This window comes from Leuciscus leuciscus, assembly GCF_965113295.1.
Source record: "Leuciscus leuciscus genome assembly, chromosome: 6".
Classification (NCBI taxonomy): domain Eukaryota; kingdom Metazoa; phylum Chordata; class Actinopteri; order Cypriniformes; family Leuciscidae; genus Leuciscus; species Leuciscus leuciscus.
The window spans coordinates 31086603-31108076 of record NC_138730.1 but is presented as its reverse complement, the minus strand read 5'-3'; the positions used below and the strand labels follow the sequence as shown (position 1 = coordinate 31108076).

Below are 21474 nucleotides of genomic sequence, written 5' to 3'. Positions count from 1 at the left end.
ATTAATTTATTCTGCGGGTGGTGAAAGTGTCCTATAATAAGCGTGTCCTATAAATTCTGAGATAACGTAAGAAAAAGATAAAGCGAGTAGCATTCGAGTTATCATGTGATCTCAGCATGACCACCCACTCTTATACTAGCGACTTTTATTAGACTACTGATTTGATTGAAGTCTTCATCTGTGTAAAAAAAATAAAAAATAAATAATAATGAGGCAAGAATTCCTGAGTGCACCTTTACATTCATATGCAGTAAAAGGAAAATCCAAGTGCATTGAGTATTAAAAAAAAAATGCTGGTCTGAAGGTCAGAGAGAGGCCGTACGTCTGCTAGACTGAGGTAATGAAGCATTAAAGCATGAGCAGAGAGTCAAATATTTGTTCTGCAAGGAAATCAGATTCTTACTCAAGGAAAACACTTCAATGGACATCAGAAATTCGTGCCCAAAGCAAATCTGAGAGTAGATATCTATAGGCATGTTTCCCTCGTAGAATCTATGTAGCTTAAATACATGCTGATATCAATACACCTCCACAGCCAACCAATATCACAAGAGTATCATAAAAGCATATGAATACCTCAAAAGTTTTTGGTGGTCTGATCAGCCAAGCAAAAAGCTATAGGAAGAGAAGTTCAAACCAGCGGCGGAGCCAGACATTGTAAACATTCGAGGGTAAGCCCAAATATAGTTTGTCCAAGGACATTTTAATTTGGCGCTAACAGCTTTACTGACTAAAAAGCAACTTTGTTGTACTATGCTGGAGTAAAGTTCATAAAAGAAAACTAATACCAGATTACCAGCTGATCGGGTAAGGAAAATGTGCACTTCTCTTTAAAACATGCAGCACAAACAGACTGCCTATATACTTAATTAAATCACTGTCTTTTGCTGTTTTATAAAGGCACAAAGCCATATCACAGTTTCGGTTTTAGTTCATTGGAAAAATACAACATTAGAGACCTTTATGTTAGGCTATAAATGTTACATTTTCGGTTCATTATGAAACAGTGGCAGCACAGGGTCATTAATGGAAAACACTGAATGAATGTTTAGCTGACATACAGTATGTGCTAAAGTTGAGTAATATTATATCATCATATTCAACCAGACAGAAAGAGAGTCTGAGTGCCTGGCCGGCCGCTGTGCTGAATGAGTGACAGGAGGTGTGGGATGGCTTTGTAACACTGCTTAGTGTGTGAACTCACTGTCGGAGAGAAGAGAGAGAAAACGCTGCCGGTATCGGGCCCCACAAGCCACCCCCCTCACTCCGCCCCCAGAACAGGATAGCAAAGAGAGTGGAAGACAAATATTTGTGTGTGGTTATGATTACAGACATAGACAGTGGTTGGAATGAGATCTGTGTGGAAGGAAGGGGATATTCAGTGGGGGTGTAAAGGCTCAGATTTCTCATATTTCAGTCTGTATCACGCTTCTGTGGTCACGGTTTCTGTACTGTTCGATTAAAGCTAATAAAAATACATCTTTTTTCTTAACTTTTTTTTTGGCAGAAACACATCCTAATTGAAAAAATAAATAAACAAATAAATGGAAAGAAAACTAATTATTATGAGGTCTAAACATACACTACTGTTCAAACATTTGGGCTCAGTAAGACTTAGTTTTTTGGTAAGAGATTAGTACTTTTATTCAGCAAGTAGACATTAAAGTAACAGTAAACTTTTACAAAAAAATAAAATAAAAATACATTTCAAATAATGGCTGTTCTTTTGAACTTTCTGTTCATTAAAGGTATAGCGGAGGATCTTTCCAAATTTTAGCTAAGACCCGCCCTCTCCACTTTTTGAAAAGTTTGATTGATTCACCAGAATGATTGACAATTAGGAGGACCAATAGTATAGGTTACCCACCAGGAAGTAAAACATCCTCCGCTATACCTTTAAATAATCCTGAAAAAAAAAATAAGAAACAATTCTGAAGGATCATGTGACACTGAAGACTGGAGTAAAATCTGCTGAAAATTCAGCTTTGTCACCACAGGAATAAATTATATTTAAAAAAAGATTAAAAATCGAAAAGAGTTACTAAATTGTAATACTATTTCACAATATTCCTGTTCTTGTTTTTATTTTATTTTATTAAAAACAGCCTTGGATAGCATAAGAGACTTTCAAAAACATTTTAGAAGTTTTACATCCTCCATACTTTTGAAATGGAACTGTAATTGCACTAAACATTCCTGCAGTTATGTGTAGGTTAAGGGACTTGTGTAGGAGACAGGCTAAGCTAGCAGGCTAATCGGCTAGCAGTATGCTAAGTTAGTATTGAACCAACTAACAGTACAAAACGCACACAGAACGATGAATGGTGAACAGTAAGATTACAGAAACCATTTCACCCCTTATACCCAGACTCACCATGCGTTTTGCTGGACAGACGCTTGCGCTGGTTGGTGGAGGTGTTGTGTGGGAGGAGTGTGTTTTGCTGGTGATTGCTGTTGACAGGACTGGTAGCTATGATGTTATCCTTGTACTTGCTCATTAGGGACAGTTTTGTACTATCACTCCCTGATGGAAAAAGGTTACAATTAGGGATAAAGAAAGAGAGACGAATGAGCAGCAAATAACAGTCCACCAAGGGCATGCAGAGACACTTTATGTAAACGCTTGTCATTCAGAAGGACAAGTCTAAGTAGTCTATGTGAAGTATTTCAGGGTTATATTACAATGAAAGCAACTAAGAGCCTTTACAGCCCAGCGATTCTGGATATGACATTCCGTCATTCACCATTACGCAACATCGCCATCCCCTGTAGTTAGTCTGCCCCTTTATAATGAGTAAATTGCACAACAAAGACAACTGGCACTGCAGGGTTTCATTGTATTAGGCAAATTACTGTGACAGCATGAAATCGCTCCTCTCCTGCTTTTTAGGGGTATTTATAATGGGCTACTCTTCAAGGCAAACATCAACATCATTTCACATCTGATAAGGGGTGGCCACTCCAAATTCTGTGTGTCCAATGGACAAGGCCAATCTGGCACAGACTCGGGTCTGGTCATGTGACTCACATCTATCCTTGACTATTACAGAGCGTAAATGGGTTCCATGGGTGCCATGCACCTACGGCCAAATAAGCAGTTTTGCTTAGCAGGAATATACAGTGTTATCACTTTGATATTATTTGGGAAAAATAGCTTTAGCTAAATAAATAAATATGTCATGTTGATTTCCTCTCTGCAGCTGTTTTGATATAGGCTTTATCCAATTTCTGGAGCTTTGCCCTTAACCCGGGGTTTCTCGCAACCACATACCGAAATGGCGAGCTCTGCTGCTGACTGTTGAGCTATTGAGGTGAAATAAATATGTTCAGGGCCAGCAATGTGCGAATGATGTGCTTAGTACATGCAATTTAAATCTCACAGGTTCCTGGATGCAAAAATAAATTTGGTATCATGTTGTTTATATATACATAAATCAAAAGACGTTCAAAGGAGTTTTTTTTTTTTTTTTTTTACAGCTATATCAAATGTAAAAAGAACTTCAACACGCTTTGATCATGTGTGTTCACTTATGCATTCAAGGCCTAGTTGCCAAGTTGTTTATGTAATTCTGAAATTAGGCACTGAATCAAAACACTGAACTGGGAGTGTGAATTAATTTACTGAATGATTAAAGTATGCTATTAAATCATTAAGGTTATTGTCTGAGGTTTTATTGGACATTTTATAGCACAAAATTTGCTGTGCATGTTAAAACGTTAGGTCACTCAAATTTAAATTGTGGTTTAGTCCCCCTCATGTCATTCTAAAGCTGAATCCGTTTCCATACAGCACAAAGGGAGGCATTTTTGAAGTCTTTGCAGGTTACTCTTTTACATTCAACTACAATGAATGGGCACTGAAGCATTCAAGCTTTAAAAAGGATGAAAAAGCACCATAAAAATGATTATAAAAGTGGTTTATATGGCTTGTGTGATGCATTCCAAGTTGTCTGAATCCATAGCTGTGTGTGAGAATTTTTTTTGAAAAATTGCAATGTAAGACATAATTCATGATGTAATTGAAAATTGTGACATCCACCCTTAGTTATCTTTGGTACATTCATGAGAGTTTATGACAGAAGCGCAGTTAGTGAACAAATCATTGTTTTGAGTCAGATCTTTTCAATTAATTGGTTAATTCAGTTCACTAAGTCAGCGTGAATGATTTGTTTATGATTGGTTTAATAAGCATAATAAGACTTGGATATTTATATCGAATCAATTCAATGCTTCACACTCATTTCGCATAAAAGATGGTAATTTCATGTGGTCATCTAGTGGTAATGGTTTCCACAAAAACATTACGCCGCAAAACAGTTTTCAAAGTTGATATTAATAATAAATGTTTTTTGGGCACCAAATCAGAATAGAATGATTTCTGAAGGATCATGTGACACTGAAGACTGGAGTAATGATGCTGAAAATTCAGCTTTGCCGTCACAGGAATCAATTACATTTTAAAATATATTCAAATAGAAAAGTAATTTAAAATTGTAATGACATTTCACAATATGACTGCTTTTTAAAGCATCAAATAAAGATACTTCTTTCAAAAACATTTATTTATTTATTTTTATCCTACCGATTCCAAATTTGTGAACAGCAGTGTGTGTCAAAATAATGGTCATTCAACAAATCTGAACAAATCATTTTGGTGAATAGATTCAAAAGATTTGAATAACTGGGATGAATCAATATCTCCTCTACTACTTTAAAGCCTTATTCATTGTAATTGCATTGAAAAGAACAGCCAGCACACATTCATTCATTTTGAATGGTATAAAGTTATTTTAGTGAACAATCCCTTTAACTTGCAGTTTAACATTGATCTTTATATTCATACAGTGCTGTGTGCGGTGGGTTCACACACCTGGAGTGAGGTCCATGCCAGCTTTGTCATTGCACCCTTGAAGTGAGTCAAGTGTACGTGTCATCTGACTGGTGAAGTCCTCTCCGCCATTCATGCACTCCCGCTGCAGGTGGTGTCGTAGGTCTGTGATGTCATACTCGTACCCGTCCAAGATCGGAGTCTCACGGATGCTGAGGGTGCCGCTCGAGTTGTGGCCCTGCCCGCGAGAATTTCTCAAACTTTCTCGGGCCTGTCCACCCATCAGCACCGAGGGGATGTAGTGAATCTCATTGGCTGCTTCAGCACTAGCGCTCTTCTGCGGCTGAGGTACCCGGCGACGTTTACACCAGCGTCTACGAGTGTACAGGATCAACACCAAACACAGGATGGACAACAGAAGAGCGATCATACCACCCTACAGGGACAAAGAAAATGGAAGAGAGAAAATGTATGTATAAAGAGTAAAAAGATACTGCAATTCTTAACATATGTTCAGATGTATTTCATAATGGAAACCAAAGAATTTTTTGAGATTGAAAAAGAACATTGTGTTTTCTCCCAAAGTACCTCTTTCAAAATGATATACCAGGATTTATAATGTGCATCAATCTGATTCAAGTCATCTGAATGATGACTGGCTCACACACCTGAGACAAGATATTATAAATCTGAAATTCAAACTTAAGGCCTAAATTATGAATTGCAGCACTTGGGAGTGCAGTGGGAGAACCATTGTGCCACTAAGAAACATATTGTACAAAACAAAGCAGCATTATATTCAAGTATACATTTAAACTGAACTTAACTGAAAGGAAACAACTCATCTGTACTTACCCACAATAAACTGAATTAAAGAATGATGAAATTTCACCCATTCCACATGTAAAAATCTTAAAATATTCTCATGTAGATGTCAGAAATTACAGCATTGGACCATGCTGAGTATTAGCATTCCAGTTCAATTTGCTTTCCCATACACATAAAGCTCTTATTCATATAGGTCACTTATGCTGAGCAAAAAAATGTGTGTGTGCTTCAGAAAGAACTGAGACTGCAATAAATTGTTTGTTATTGATTACAAATTCTCAGCAGTTTCAAAAGGTATTACATAAATTTTCTGGTAATGCATGATATGTACAAGGCCAAGTACCGGGAGGGAAGGAATAGGAAAAAGGGAGGCCAGAAAAGAAAAAAAAATCATTATTTTTCATTAGTTTGTAGCTATAACATTTTTAGCTATATAAATAGTTGTGCCATATTTGCACTAAGGATAGTGTAGTATTTAAAAAGCATGTAATAATCATTATAATTTTAAAGAGATATGCAACAGTGTTAGTGAATTTGTGTAGCTATGGCTGAAGAAAAACATGGAGTTGTTTTCTGTGCATTTTACAAAAATGACCATGATTATGACTAATTATAGTGGGAAAAAATACACTGCAAGACAGTGTGATTATAATCTACACATGCCACTAAAGACTGCTGGATAAAAACCATACCAAGACTGCGGCCACATATAGCACCAGATCCAACAGATAATTAGTTTTGTGTAATTCAATTTCCTTTGGGTCTATCACTTTGAATTAGCCAAACAAGCAAAATGTAACTTCACTGCAGAGAAAATTATGGAAGGCTGCATGTTGCAGACGGTTTAAAATTAGACCAGATGGGATATCTCTTTATGAAGGGCAAACTATAAAGACCAAACGAAACATCACAATCTAGCGGCATGAGCAGACCTAATTGAATTAGCCAACGGATACAAGTGATGCTATCATGGGTTTTTCACATTCTTTAACAACTTTAAGCAGATGTTCTGTAAGCTCCCAAAATGGGTAATATTCTGCAGCAACTGATCCTGTCATTTTCCTGCAACAAAGTTTTTATTAGTAAAGTGCCAACTGAGATATTTGTTGTTACTTCAAATTAACTCAGTGTAATACAGAAAGAAATTGAAATCATAATATACAGTATAATGTACCTTTTGGTTTACAGCTGTTAGGCAACAAGGCATTTAACAAATCCTGAAAATGACTACAAAGATACTGCAAAGCAAGTACAGAAAGAGTTGCATACCAGTCCTTTATTTGCATGGACACTTTTTCCAATATTAGCAAGCATTTAAAACACTGAAGCCACCTAAAACAACTGTTTAGCAGAATCTGTATTTAAGAATTTTTATAAGAGCAATCTTAAGCATAAAATTTAAAATGTATCAATAAGCATTTTGTTGAAATCATAAATTTTAATGCAAGAATATATGTGCGTGTGTGTATCAGTAAAATATTATTCCCTTCTTGTATATTTCACTAAATTGAGTAGGATTAGAATTTTGAAGAACAATCTCAACACAAGGCATAAAAGATTATTGAAGAACACAACTGTGCAGAGGATGACGGTTATGCATTTCTTCTTGATAAATCACCTCCTGCCTCGCCTGTAAAATCAATGCAAAATGTGCATCTCATTGACTTTCATCCCTCTGAAAGTATGAGAATGATAAATAATTGTGATTGCTTAAGACAAAAGGTTTTTTTCTTGTTTGTGTCTGCATGAGCGTGATGTAAGACCGAGGGACTGGGCCAATATTAATGAGTGGGTCATTGTAGGACAGTTTTCCAGATGGGTCTTTATCTGATCTAGGTGGCTTTTTCAGAATAAATGAGGAAGGCAAGAGGAAATGCCCTTTCCGTTCAAGGGTGCATGTGGACATAAAACAAGGTATTTTCAAGCACTTAAACTCTAAGTGTAGCGAAGGAGAATCCACAGGGATAAAAAAGGATTTACTGAATTACCCATGTTTTATTGGCTTATTTATTACACTTCCTCCATTAAATGCTATCTGGTGCCAATATCCTCCATCTGTGGAACAAGTATGGACATGGGTTTGGGGGATGGGATTATACATGTGTATATCAGTTATTCTATCACTTTCAATTTATTATCAGCTTTCAATTACATTTTAAAGGTTTAGTCATTTTGTTGTGTTTTTGTCATTTTTATATATATTTTTGTCTATATTCAGTAGTAAGTTTTTAGTAGTTAATTTGAGTTATTTTAGTACTTCAACTTTTATTTCAGCTAGTTGCCAAGACAACATATAAATTTAGTTTTTATATATATATATATATATATATATATATATATATATATATATATATATATATATATATATATATATATATATATTGTTATTTCAGTTAATGTTTATTTTACCTCAATAATGAAAATGTTTTTAATGTTTTTAGGTTTAGTTAACGATAATAACCCTGAAATTTAAAGTGTTAATTTATACGTAAATAAATAAAAACACACACGTTAAATTGACCATGATAGGAGATCAAAATACTACTGACCTCTTTCTTCTGTGATACACTCCAGTGAAGACCCCATGTGCTTAAGAAGTGCACTCATGAGAGGCAGTGCATTTAAGAGAATGCATATGCATTACTCAATATAGACTTTTCTTTTTAATGTCCATGTAAACTGCATTATAAATACCCACCTCTCAGCAAAGAGCTTTGGACTACAGTGTAACCTGAAATAACTATTCCTGGAATGTCATCATCGTGACTACCTCAGAGATTCATCTTTCACCGCTTTTAACATTGCTTGCCCCTCTTTCTAGCATTCTTAGCCATTGGTTACATTCATGCTGCCCTGGGCCCTTGGGAAAGAGTTTAACGCAAAGATATATCACTTCCCTCTTATGGCTGCTAACAGGGCAGAAACTCAAATCTCCAGCAGGTCTGTTTTATAAATGGAGTTGAGCTTTCAGGATGTTTACACTTGCATCCTGGCCTTGCTTTGCAGGTGCCTATAGAGATTCATAGTTTAGATGGGATTGGGAAAAAGAACAGCATGTAAGCATGAGATGCTTTCGGAAAGGTCAGCGTTTTGGGACTTAGTGCAGCTGTTAAGTTCAGTTAGCAACTTCCTCCTTCAAAATACCCACTATCAATTCTGTCAAGGTAAATAAATCAGCTTCATACATGGAGGAAAGAAGCATGTGTTTCCTCTGACACACCTTCAAGCTCACAGAGTGTTTGTCAAGCAACTATTTTATTGGCTGTTAGCCAATGCGAAAAGAATTGATTTCTGCTTTATTGCTTTAGCTCCCCTTCATATCCAATTCCGTATCCACCTTAATGCCACCCCGCCAGTTTCCTCTGAAACACTATCTTCTAATATTCCCAGAAGTGTGGGAAATTCAACATACATACTTCAGCTGGGGCACTTCAGCACTGTTTACCAAGAGCTACATCAGCACAAGGTGTGATGTTCCATTTTATGGGCAAAGGGGAGAAAGAAAGAAAACAAAGAAAGACTTTAAATCACATCATAAATTCTGGATTTATTAGCTCAGACCAACATAAAAGATTGTCTGAGACATCAATCCAAGGGCCAGATTATTGCCGCAACAACAAGAGGTCACAAAGTGGTCTTTTAAAAGTTAAATGTGGAAGATTTATATAGAGTTCTTCATGACAGATGGAATAACTGATAATATTTAAGGCGAAAAAATCAATCTAAGATTTCTTAATGAAATAACACAGGAAGCTGAGAATGTTTAAGGAATGATTTAGCTCAATCAATACTGTAATTACGTTAGGCTCATATATCTCTCAACCACCACTCAATACAGAGGACGTCTATGGCTTATGAACAGTATGCGTTCAGGGACATTTTCTTTGTTTTTCAAAGGTTTTAAAATTAGACATCAACCTTCTTAATATTACAACCTATCTTAATAAAACAATATAAAATATATATTTAATATATATATATATATATATATATATATATATATATATACATTTTTTGTAAAAAAAGTGTTGCTAGCACTAATTACGTAATAATGTATGGATTTTTTTTTTCTGTGCAACACCAATTGAATCTCTGAAACAATTGAATGACTCAATAAGTGCAATTCACCTTTATTCCTCAAGGTGGAAATGTCTGATACACAATGATGAAGTGACGTTTCACTCATAATTACCACAGGCAGAAAACAAAAGAATACACAAGTATAATCAGCAAAACTTGAAATGGCTCAGTGATTTACTGCAGAGCAAGTATTGTACGAATCAAATATTAGTGTCACCGTCACATGATGGATCTGCTGAAAAAGCCGTAAGCGATCAAAAAATATTGATTTTAAAGACGTTGAAAATGATAGCTTTCAGAATGTTTGAGATTGCAAATATGAGCCAGATGCTGAATGTGCTGGGAAATGAGCTGTGATGATGACAGTGATGATGGTAAAAAGCATCTGCTCAAATTGAACCCTTCCAAGTTCCAAAAGGTAAAAATATGCTTTATTTTATTCATTTGTAATTGTTATTAAAATATCAGGAGAGTTTTATACTATTGCAGCAGGTAGAGATCCATCCATGCTATATATAGATCCAGGTTGCTAAGGACCTGAATACGTAATAATGATTGGTGAAACATTTATATAAGAAAAGGTTAAAGGGACAGATAATAAACAAAATATACACAAAACAATTTGTTTTTAAAATGTTATTACCAGTTCAATCCTCTAACAATGTAATTCCATACACCACAACAAATGCATTGTCTATTTTGAGGAAATAATAACATACAATATATTCCATATATTTTTTCCCCATGTTGTTGTTTTTTTCTTCATTGTTGTGTTCATAAAACAAAAAACAAACAAAAAATGCATCTATTATTGTGCTAAATCCAGGACACAATACCATCTGTTTCTGTTGCCAATTTGAGGATGGCTGTCAGGTGTTGTGATATAGATGCAATGAGGACTGTGTTACATGAGATGCCCGTCTTTCCACCCAGCGTGTGCAAATGACTGCAAGGGCACGGCGCAGCTGAGCCAGCCAACCGCAGAGAGATAAACCACTGGGGAACAAGCTTCAGGCTGGCAAATGGGAGAAACTGGGGTCAGGAGCAGCCTATGGATGTTCAGGCTTGCTGAGTAGAGCAAATTGCAGCTTGTAAAACGGCCATCTGAATGGAGGGGGAGGTGTGCCTAAAAAAAAACCTTCCTCTTGAGAATACAGCCACCTCTAAGAACATTAGTACAAAACGAGTGCGGAACAAGATGGAAAAATAGCTCACTAAATATTAAAGGTCCCTTGAGTGGCAGTGGAATGTGTTATTTGATTGTAGGTGGGATTTGGTGACTTGGACATTTGTAGAACCCCCCACCTGCAGTTGATTCAATTGCTCATCTATTACAGATGTCCAATAACAGCGGCAGGAAAGAGGGTGGTCGCTCTTTGACAGTCTGGGTAAGCAAGCCACTGCTGCTTTCAAAAGGTTACACATTACACCCTTAAGAGAAGAAAAATAAGCTGAGATGGAAAAAAACACTTTCAATTTGCAACATGGCCTTTGTGATAACAGCTGGAGATACGAGCCGAAGAATAGATTGTTAAAAAAAGAAGAAAAAGCCTCATCAGAGTCAAAATGACAGCACAGCTGGGCTTTCATCAAGGCACATTTGACGAGTGCTTTTCCATTCACAAACCCTAAACTATCATGGTGAGACTGTGAGGCTGGCGCTGAACGACCACTGTGCACCACTGAGCCGAGCAAAAGCCCCAGCTGGCCCGAGGACCGCCACAATAGACATGGACTGGTGACAGGTGTCTACACTAGCGGCCTGCTTTCTTTGGGACTGGCATCGCTGCAAAGCACTCAAGGAAGAGATATGATTTTAGGGGGTACTAGGTTAAGGATCTTGCCCTCCGGCCGAGACGAGTCAGAGCCAGAAGGGGATGCGGCGTAGGTACCATCTGTCACAGAGGCTGCCCGTCACACCACCAATAAAAAACTCCCACTTCTCTCCCACCTTTGCAATAACACAGTCTGAGCTCTGAGGAAAAGAGTGGCAATATGAGAAGAATAAAATGGGGGGGGTTCTTTTGCATCCTTGGCAATTTTGAATACCTTCATATTGGTTTGCTTTTCGTTGCAAGTTGTGGACTCAAGGTCATCCGATAATTTCACATTCAGCAAGCGTCAAGCCATGTAGGCTACAGCAAAGCAGCTATATGGCCTGTTTTGCTCAGATTTTGAAATAGAAATGATCAATCACTTTGAACAACCTGCCTTTGAACAATGCTCTGAGATATATATATATATATATATATATATATATATATATATATATATATATATATATATATATATATATATATATATATATATATATATGTATAGGGCTTGACATTAACACCGCCAACCCACCAAACTCCAACTAGCCACTTTGGCGGGTTGAATTTTATATAGGCCTAATATACATTTTTCAATTGTAGTCTTTTTAAAAAGGCATCTGAAATAATAAACTAAGAGCAATGTAGTGTTATCAAAAATATTGATCAGCGTGGGATTGCGCGTATTGTGCAAAATTTTACTCATTCCCACATAATTTTGTGCTCACACCCAAGTGCGTGAACATAAAGCCAAGTATTTTGGCTATATAAAACAGTATAATGAGTCCGTGCATCATGTCTTAAAGTAACGGCAGCCTAATATACCAGCTGCCTAAATAAACTTAAATTATCTTTAAAATATATTTAAAATTATATAACCAACATACGTGTTTCACATTCTTTTTGTGACAAGAAAACATCCCAACAACTTCTGAAAGTGAACAGCAGTGTTTTACTGTAGCATAAGAAGTGTTATTTTAACATCAGTGTAAACCACGGGGTTTAGGGTTTCAGGTTATCCTACATTAGGGTTATTTAACAACAGAAGCTGAATAATCAAATGTAAAAATAAAACACTGCTTAGTTTTCACTGTATGAATTAATTAAAGACAGAGAAAATCACTCACTGCTCGCTGAATATCTTTTGTAGCTTTAATAAGAATCAGTATATATATATACACTGATTCTTATTAAAGCTACAAAAGATATTCAGCGAGCAGTGAGTGATTTTCTCTGTCTTTTGTTCATGACCCCAGTTATTGCAAGCCGTTGCGATATGCATATCACAATATATACATTTGCGATATTTCGATAATTTCGATATATTGAGCAGCCCTAATATAAAAAAAATATAAAAAAAATATATATATATATATATAACACACACAGTATATTGACTCAATTGCAAATATTTATATACACAATCAAATTCTAATCAACAAATAATTAAAAGTATATGTTTTCATGGTGCCTCATTAAAAAAATCAGAAGCAAACTGAAAAATCATGTTCTAGCAAAAATCTTTATGGGCCAACATAATTTCACCCTACAAAACCTTAAATGGTAGTGGTGTCTCAATCAACCAGTGATCGCACAAATCTTGTTTGTACATCTGTAGTCTAAATAATTAAGTAATTAATGACCGGGTCCCAATCTTTTAAGCTGTTTACACAGACATCAAACACACAATCTATTTGTATTTAAATACTGCGCTGTCCTTCATGAAGCAAGCAAAATTATCTGAGAAGAGAAAATTGTTTGGATCCCGTTGCTCACCTCAATGAGGTTGAATCATCTGTTGACTTCCTGCATGTTGCCTTTAGAATACTAATAACTCTCTTTGTGGGGATATCAATTTCATAGGCTGTGTTTGAGATAGGAGGCATGCAATATTCTTCAGCTTCTGAGGGATCATGCAGGGTTCGCTCAATAGAGGAGGTTTCCCGGAGCTCGGAGGAATCATATTCCGACAGGGATCTTTCAGTAATCAGTGGCTTTGCACAGAGAATCATCTAACCATCCAAAACAACTGCCATACTGCTCTAATGTGCAATTACAGGATTTAGAATTCAAGCAGCAAAGGAAATCCAGCAAAGCCTGGAGCCCCCATATGTCCCTTTTGCTTTATATAGAAATAATGAGCCATTTGTGCATTTCCTATAAAAATATTTGCATACCAAACACTTGAATATCACAACAGCTCATTCATTCAACCTGTGTTCAGAACTCTCCATTCATCTGAGCTGCTAACTTTGCCCCCATTCAAATCCCACTGCTGTTCAGCATGACAATTTACAAACATGGATTTTCCACTAATTATACAGAGTATGTTTAAAAGCTTTTAAAATCCTTATGCCCTGAAGAGTCTTCGCTCCGATTGTTCTTAGGGTAACTACTTCTAGGGATGACAGTAGTATAACGATCCGAGAGAGGAGAACCGTAAAGCCAGGAGGCATAACCACTAATTGACTGAATCTGAACAAATGTTATCTTCCTTTCCATCTAACACACAACGCAAACTTTTCTTATCTAAGTAATGTGTTTTTCTCCCGGCTTAGTTCACACAAAACCTGCAGGACTCCAAGGAAAGATTGGAAGATTATAAATACACTGTAAAAATTATATAGATACTGTATATACTTGTTTTGCCCCTTGAAAGTTTGTTTATGGGTTTTTTCATCAACTACATATATTATATGTCTTATGAGTTGATTGATGAGCCTTCATCATTTCTTTTAGCTAATTATCAAATTATTTTTATGGATAGACTTCTTCTTTTTTTTATTCTTGTTCCAGACCCAGAATTTTGACCTTCTAAAAATATGACGATCTGCCCCAAAAAATGATATATTCATTGTGTGAAAATGATTTATGCAATGTTTTACTCAAATTACTATACCCAACTATCACAACTATCAATTACTGCATTATCAGTACAAAGCCCATAGTGAATTACAAACAAAAGTTATTGTACTCAGTTATCATGGAGACAACAGTGTCAGTGAAGAGAATGCATTTGATGAAATTTGAAACGTGAAGTGTGAAGAAAAAAACTGAACAGAATGCTTTTATTGAGTGTCGTTTCCAATTAAGCTGTAAGTTTCTTAAATTATGCAGAAGTGTGAATATATTGTTTAATTGTCTGTATTAAGAATACATAAAATGCAAGCAATTAAATTGGCCTTAGGAAGACAATGGAGTCAGACATTTTATTCCAAAATATTTAAAAAGTAATTTCCATCACAGAATGTTATTTAACCAACAACAAAAAAACGAGTTTTGTATTTTATTAAATTTTTTTAAACACAATCCACAGGTTTGAAAGTCTCCATAGTTGAAGTAAAAACTTTACCTTTATCTGCATTTAGAATTTTTTTGGTACCATTTGAATGTTTTGCATAATTTAATCATTAAAATAATTCTAAGGGGATCTGTCCAAGAATTAGTGCAGAAAACATCATGTACTGGGTTGCATACCATGACAGAGATGTGTAAGATGCGAAGCTCCTCTTCTGCGGAGTCACTGGCGGGGTAAGCGGTGGCCGCCGGGCCAGGCAGGTTCTGACTGCCGTCCTGGTGGTGGATGTGGAAGAGCAAAGTGCCATTTTCCAACCACTGCTGCCTCCAGCGCACCAGGGGGATGTCTTCAGAGTTCCCAGAGATCTCTGCCAATATAAACAAAAGATGTTTTGTGTTGCATTGAGCAGTATGTGGTGGTTTGCAGGATAAATCAAAAATGCTCCTGTCATGCAAATATACGCAGTATACTGTGACTATACATTATTAATATCACTCCAGATATTTTTATGAATATCAAAGCAATCCCTACGGCATTTGAACTTCACTTTATAAATATACGTGATCAGTTTAAACAGCCTCAAGTCTGGTTAATGGATGCAGAGACATAGGACTAGAGCATTAATAGGAATAGTGCTACTAGACATCACATTAAAAGACAATTTAGGTGGAGAAATGATAAATGGGCTTTCCTTCTGCTCACAGCACAAAGCAAACTGAGCATATGTTCTTGACATTGCATAAATTCTGTTTGATATGCAAGGCCAGAGGATTTCATTAAGCCTTTGAAAAGGGTAACGTCATTTTATGACAGTTTATTGAACTATTTGGGCGGGATGATAAACTGGATAGGTGTTTTTAATTTTTAATGGCTGCTTTAAAATTCTCTTTTTGATTGTCTGATTAAGCGTTTGTTCTTAAACATACTGATGTACTCCTGAAACAAATGAAAAACAAAGCTTTTGACCTGTGCTGCCTCTTTTGCATTAGTAATATTTTAGACAATGGGGAGGCAGTTATCTCCTTTCAAAATGGTGCTGCGGACTGCAAAACAGAGGAGAACCCCTGACCCACTTTATGAGTTGTATATGCACAGGCATAAGCCAGAATGACTCTGCACTTCATCACTAGACATCATACACAGTCCCAGGGGTCCGGTGTGGGAAGGTACCTTTATTAATTAAACAACATGCATGATACAACACAAACAAAGGCATGTTACAGGGATAAATTACTTCTGTTTGCTTGTTTCCAATAAGGGTGTTTCTTCATGAGCAATTTTGCCCCTGCGGACTTTTAGAAAATAAACTCTTTTAAAACACACCTTTGCACTCCATAGTTTCTTTGTCTACTAACAATGTGTGTTTTTTTTGTGTGTGTATTTTTTTATTTATTTTTTTGTCATTGTGTTTGTTTATGTATGCATGTATGTATGTATGTATGTATATATAAATTATGTATTTGGTTTAATAGCATTCTGAGATGAACACAATTCCTTTGTTTTGCTAAGCCACCCCAAATACAAGCTAAGTATCCCAAATACATATACAATTAAATAATATTTTAACTTTTTGCATAATTTGACGACAGACAGAGACAGACAGACATATTGACAGATAGACAGATAGACAGACAGACAGACAGACAGACAGATAGATAGATAGATAGATAGATAGATAGACAGACAGACAGACAGACAGACAGACAGACAGACAGACAGACAGACAGACAGACAGACAGACAGACAGACAGACAGATAGATAGATAGATAGATAGATAGATAGATAGATAGATAGATAGATAGATAGATATAATACAAACATAGTTTAAGATTGAATGTATGTATGGATCTTAGTACAAGGGTAAAAAAAAACACTATACTGTACATGCATAAAAGGCAGTTTGACAAGAAGCAAAAATAACTGAAAAGTTTTCCAAGTTCCAAAAGGTTTTCAAGACAGTGTGACCTTCATATAACAAAAAGAAAAAGCTACAATCTTTTGAATGGAATTTAACCCCTAGGACATAAATGTGCCCAAATTAGAGGTCTGCTACCCGACCCGAGCCCGACGGGTCCCGAAAAATGTTTCGGGTTTCGGGTCGGGTTCGGGTTAATGTTTAATGAACAGCCTCGGGTTCGGGTCGGGTTCGGGTTTGTAACTAAGAAAAACTAAATAGGCTATATAGTTTGCGTGCCGTGTGCTTTGCCTGCTTGCTGTGTTGTGGTGACCGGCACGCGAGAAAGAGAAAGTAACGTTACATGCGTGCGCAGATGTGCAATGTACATTGGCTACACAGACACACAGGCTCTCTCTCTCAAATTTATATATATATTTTCCCCTTACTGTCAAAACTGGCCCGTAGTATCCTCAGCATCCCTGCAAGTAGCAGCAGCAGCGAGAGAAACTTATTCAGTGCAGCTGGACTAACTTTCAATCAGAGGAGGACGGCGCTGAAACCATCAACTGTCGACGCCGTTCTCTTACTTCATAACTCATACTGAGAAGGATATATTTGTGTAAATAGTTTTGCAACACTGCGTGAACTTTTTAAAGTTTAAAGTTTGAGTTCCAGAGAAATGTGTGACTGTTACACCTGTTCGACCACAGCAAAGTTACGTGATTAGTAAGTTTTTCTCTTACTGCTGTGCTTATAGGGCCGCTGCACCTACATGTATTTGTTTACCGTTTCAAGCAATCATTAAATACAACATATTGCAAAAATGGTATTTGTTGTGAGAAACAGAGTGGACCTCGGGTTCGGGTCGGGTTCGGGCTTAACATGTAAATGTAATTGTCGGGTCGGGTCGGGTCGGGTTAAATGATCGCGGGTACGGGCCGGGTTCGGGCTTCAGTTTAAAGCCCGTGCAGACCTCTAGCCCAAATATTAAGAAGCATGCATACAATTGGCCTCATATCTACATTCAGCAGGATACGCTTTTGATCTAAAATCAGTTAATTTGACATTAAATTAAAACTTTTTTTTATTTTTGCTGAAAATATTTATTTTTGTCAAAATGTGCATGAATAATACAAAATCAAGAACCCAATAGTTAAAATTAACTGTGTTTAATTAGCTGTTAGAAATCTGACTTTGAATTGAATTATTATCCAGACAGGTCACACATTCTGTAAAATAACTTGAATACTTTGTATTTCACACCCTGAGTTATATCAGAGTTTTATTTTCTTGAGGAGGCTGTCAGTTCAACCAACTCAACCTATTCAGTGCCAAGACAAATTTGTAAAAAAAAAAAAAAAAAAAAAAAAAAACACAGATTAATACATATATAGGAGAAAAAACGTTGTAATGTAAGTGAAGGCCGGCATCACATCTGCTATGAGCTCTAACATGAAAACAGGTGTTTGTAAGGGTCACTGCTCACAGGCTAAAAAATGTCCCACAGACCACGATAACAAATTACAAAACATACAGGTTTACAATGACAGGGGGTGAGTAAATGATGGCAGACCTTTAATTGTTTGGGTGAACTATCCCTTTAAGATACGAATAATGATGCCCAATTACCCATCTATCCTGGGCTGCCCTCTTTTCTCATTTTGTCGTTTGTTCTGCTTAGTTTTGTTGTGCATGCCTTTTAGTAAGGCCACCCATGAGTTAACAATTTTTTTGTTTGTTTTTTGTCATGCCGTCCAAAACGTGTACAATTTGGTTTAAAAAATGAGTGCGAACTATTGTTTGTTTTTGTTTTTTTATAGAAACCATGGGATTTGAAGGCTGAATGTTGATAGTATACCATTTTCTCTTTTAAATGCATATTGGGCAATCGTTACCCCGAAATGCCTGTTTAAATGCAGGAAAGCACAAACCAAAGGGAAAGATGGAAAAAGAGAGAGAGAGCACAAGAAAGAGCAGGCTGGGGTAAAAAGCTAGTACTATTCATCTCACATCCTGATGCAGTGTTAGAACCTGCCCTCCCCTCTCTTTCACTGTGCCTGTGCTTACAGAGAGCCACAGACTCAAACATACAATCTGGCCTTTGGCTAGATACAGCCATTTACAAAGGCTGCCTCTGAGGAAGAACCTTTCTAGAGTTGGCCAGGGTGTTTGGCATCATATAAATGCTCATAATGCGAATAGAACAAAGGCTAACGTCTCAAAAAGCAGAGTGGCGGCCTGCCATTATGTTGGATTCACATTTTCATTTAAAGAGTTGCTCTCTCTCTGAACAATTTTAAAAATAACTTTAATTTGAATTAATTAGTCGTATGCTCATTTATTATATGCTAGTAAGCAATTATTATAAGCAATTATCATTGTCTGAGACTAGGCTGTGCTTGTGCAAAAGAAAAACGGCATCTAATATGGTGCAATTATCACAACTCTTTGGTCAGAATAAATCTTGAGGGATTGAGGAAACAGGTTACATGCATACTGTAGCTTGGCAATATACCAGATTCTGTTAATAATATAACTAAATATTTACTGAGGATATTACTAGTAGTAGCAAGAAAAGAAAAAAAGCGATTACTTGCCTATGGCTCAAACAACGTCCCCCAATGAGAATTCAGAGGGAACAAATTGTTACAGAAATGTACAATATGGAAAGACTGACATTCAAATTGAAATTACAAGAGAGAGTCTTTGGAAAGACACAGAGGAAAATGGACAATGCATATCAAAACAGAGAGAAGAGAGATAAATATGTGAAAGGGGAATGTGGATATGTGTGAGCATATGTAAATATGACTTTACAGCGGCCTATTTCTTTCACTCAAGGAACTCTTCAACATGGTGATTGTAAATTATTACAATTCTTAAAATGTGAAATTTGTACAAACTGCTTCAGAAATGGATTTACCTGATTCACTATACAAATAAATAAACAAGTAAAAAAGAATAAATACAAAAAAATAAAATAAGATTTAAATAAAAAATTGTTTAAAAAAAAATCCCAACATTTCAAAATTATAATCCATGCTTGTATATTGTTGAATTCGCAGATGTCTTCAGTTATCACAGCATTAGAGAAACAAGAATCGTGATGGGTGAACATGACACACACAGCAGATCAAAGTTTACCTTCACCAGCCTGTTCCAAGGTATGTTTCCTTTAATGGTGCCAATTTTCCCCCTGAAGAATTCAGGACTATGCAATCAGTCAAAGTCAGTTTTATTTTGTAAGCCTATCCAACACTTCGAAGCACAATGGCTAGCAAATGAAGCAAATTAGCCTAAGGACTGAGCACAACGGACAGAAAATATGTGCCTTTAAAACATTCCATGTTAACTCATTATTAACAGTTAAACACAATTACTTATTTTCTATAATAATCAACAGCGAAATATATTAATTTTATCAGGGATAATTCTAGGATTTTAGGGGGGTTGCACCAGATGAGATTCTGCAATCGATTGCTTTGCTGACCAAACAATTATTTACATATTAAATAAACGATTCAAGAGAGATCACATAATCACAGTTTTTAAGCTGGGTGTACAGTGTGCACCTCTCTCTCTCTCTCTCTCTCTCTCTCTCTCTCTTTCTCTCTCTCTCACATAAGATATTAAGACTTGTTTTAATTTCAGAGTATACAAATGTAGTTGTATTTTGTCTTTTTCTGCTGGCTGACTTGTTTTAAGCATAAGAACTAGGTTTAAACAATCAGTTTAATAGACTGAGCATGTACTTTCCTTATTTTAAAAACTGATTAGAGTTTCTAATCGGAAATAAACAACTGTAGAGTCACTAGAATAACTGCTAGATTCATACTCTTAACATTTAGAAACTCTCTATAAATATGCATCACCAACCCTCCAATGTCACCAGTTTTTTGAGCCACTTGGAGTGCTAAATAATGCACACCACAGGGAGGAAAACACATACACACTGAATCTGCTGAGCATAAATTCCTTCACTTTGAATGTTGGCACTAAACCTTGAGCCTGTTAATGCATTACAGTGAACATGGGAGCAAAGTGGTAATTGACTAGATATAGGACCATGCACATATACTGCGGTTAGGTTTTTTTATCTACGAGTCTTTACAGCAGAAACAATAGGTTACTGTCGTAACCCCGGTTCTCTGAAACATCGAGTGGAGAGATCCACCTATGGAAGGGCATCCGTACCTGACCTCTGCAGAAGCATCCAATTGCACCAAGTCTGGCTAGACAGACAGAAGCGCGCAGCCAATGCCCGGTAAGGCCACACCCCCTTACCTAAGGCATATAGCTGTCAGGCGCGCTGCTATTCCTCAGTAAGTATATTCGCTTCTCGTGCGGCAAGCGGGGCGAAGCTGGTGGATCTCTCCACTCGATGTTTCAGAGAACCGGGGTTACGACAGTAACCTATTGTTCTCTTTCATCATCTCGTTTCGAGATCCACCTATGGGAGAGACATGGACAGCTCCCCGATTGCCCAATACACTCACAGTGAGGTTCTGAAGGCCAGAGAAGGACGGTCACCTCAGAGAGGCGGTGCCTGACACGTCCCACAAACATGACCCTGCAAGGGTGACGCCACGCTAAACTGCTGTGGACAAGCAGGGCATGAAACATGCATGAGACCCATACATGATAATGGCCCCCGCACCACCAATGCACATAGCTAAACCCAAGAAGGAATGCGAATGCTTGGTGACAGGAATGAACATGGCCAGCCGG

The 21474-nt window shown here is 36.8% G+C and overlaps 1 protein-coding gene across 3 annotated transcripts in view; it reads right to left on the bottom strand.

The window, feature by feature from the left end:
* The window catches only part of astn1 (astrotactin 1), a 247725-nt gene that overhangs the window by 182176 nt on the left and 44075 nt on the right, over positions 1-21474 (bottom strand). For all 3 annotated transcript variants that reach the window (XM_082172607.1, XM_082172608.1, XM_082172609.1), the window contains exons 2-4: positions 15028-15215; positions 4871-5264; positions 2375-2524 (exon numbers count right to left, since the gene is read on the bottom strand). In XM_082172607.1, coding sequence (XP_082028733.1) covers positions 2375-2524; positions 4871-5264; positions 15028-15215 — 732 coding nt within the window. The remainder of the gene's footprint in view (positions 1-2374; positions 2525-4870; positions 5265-15027; positions 15216-21474) is intronic.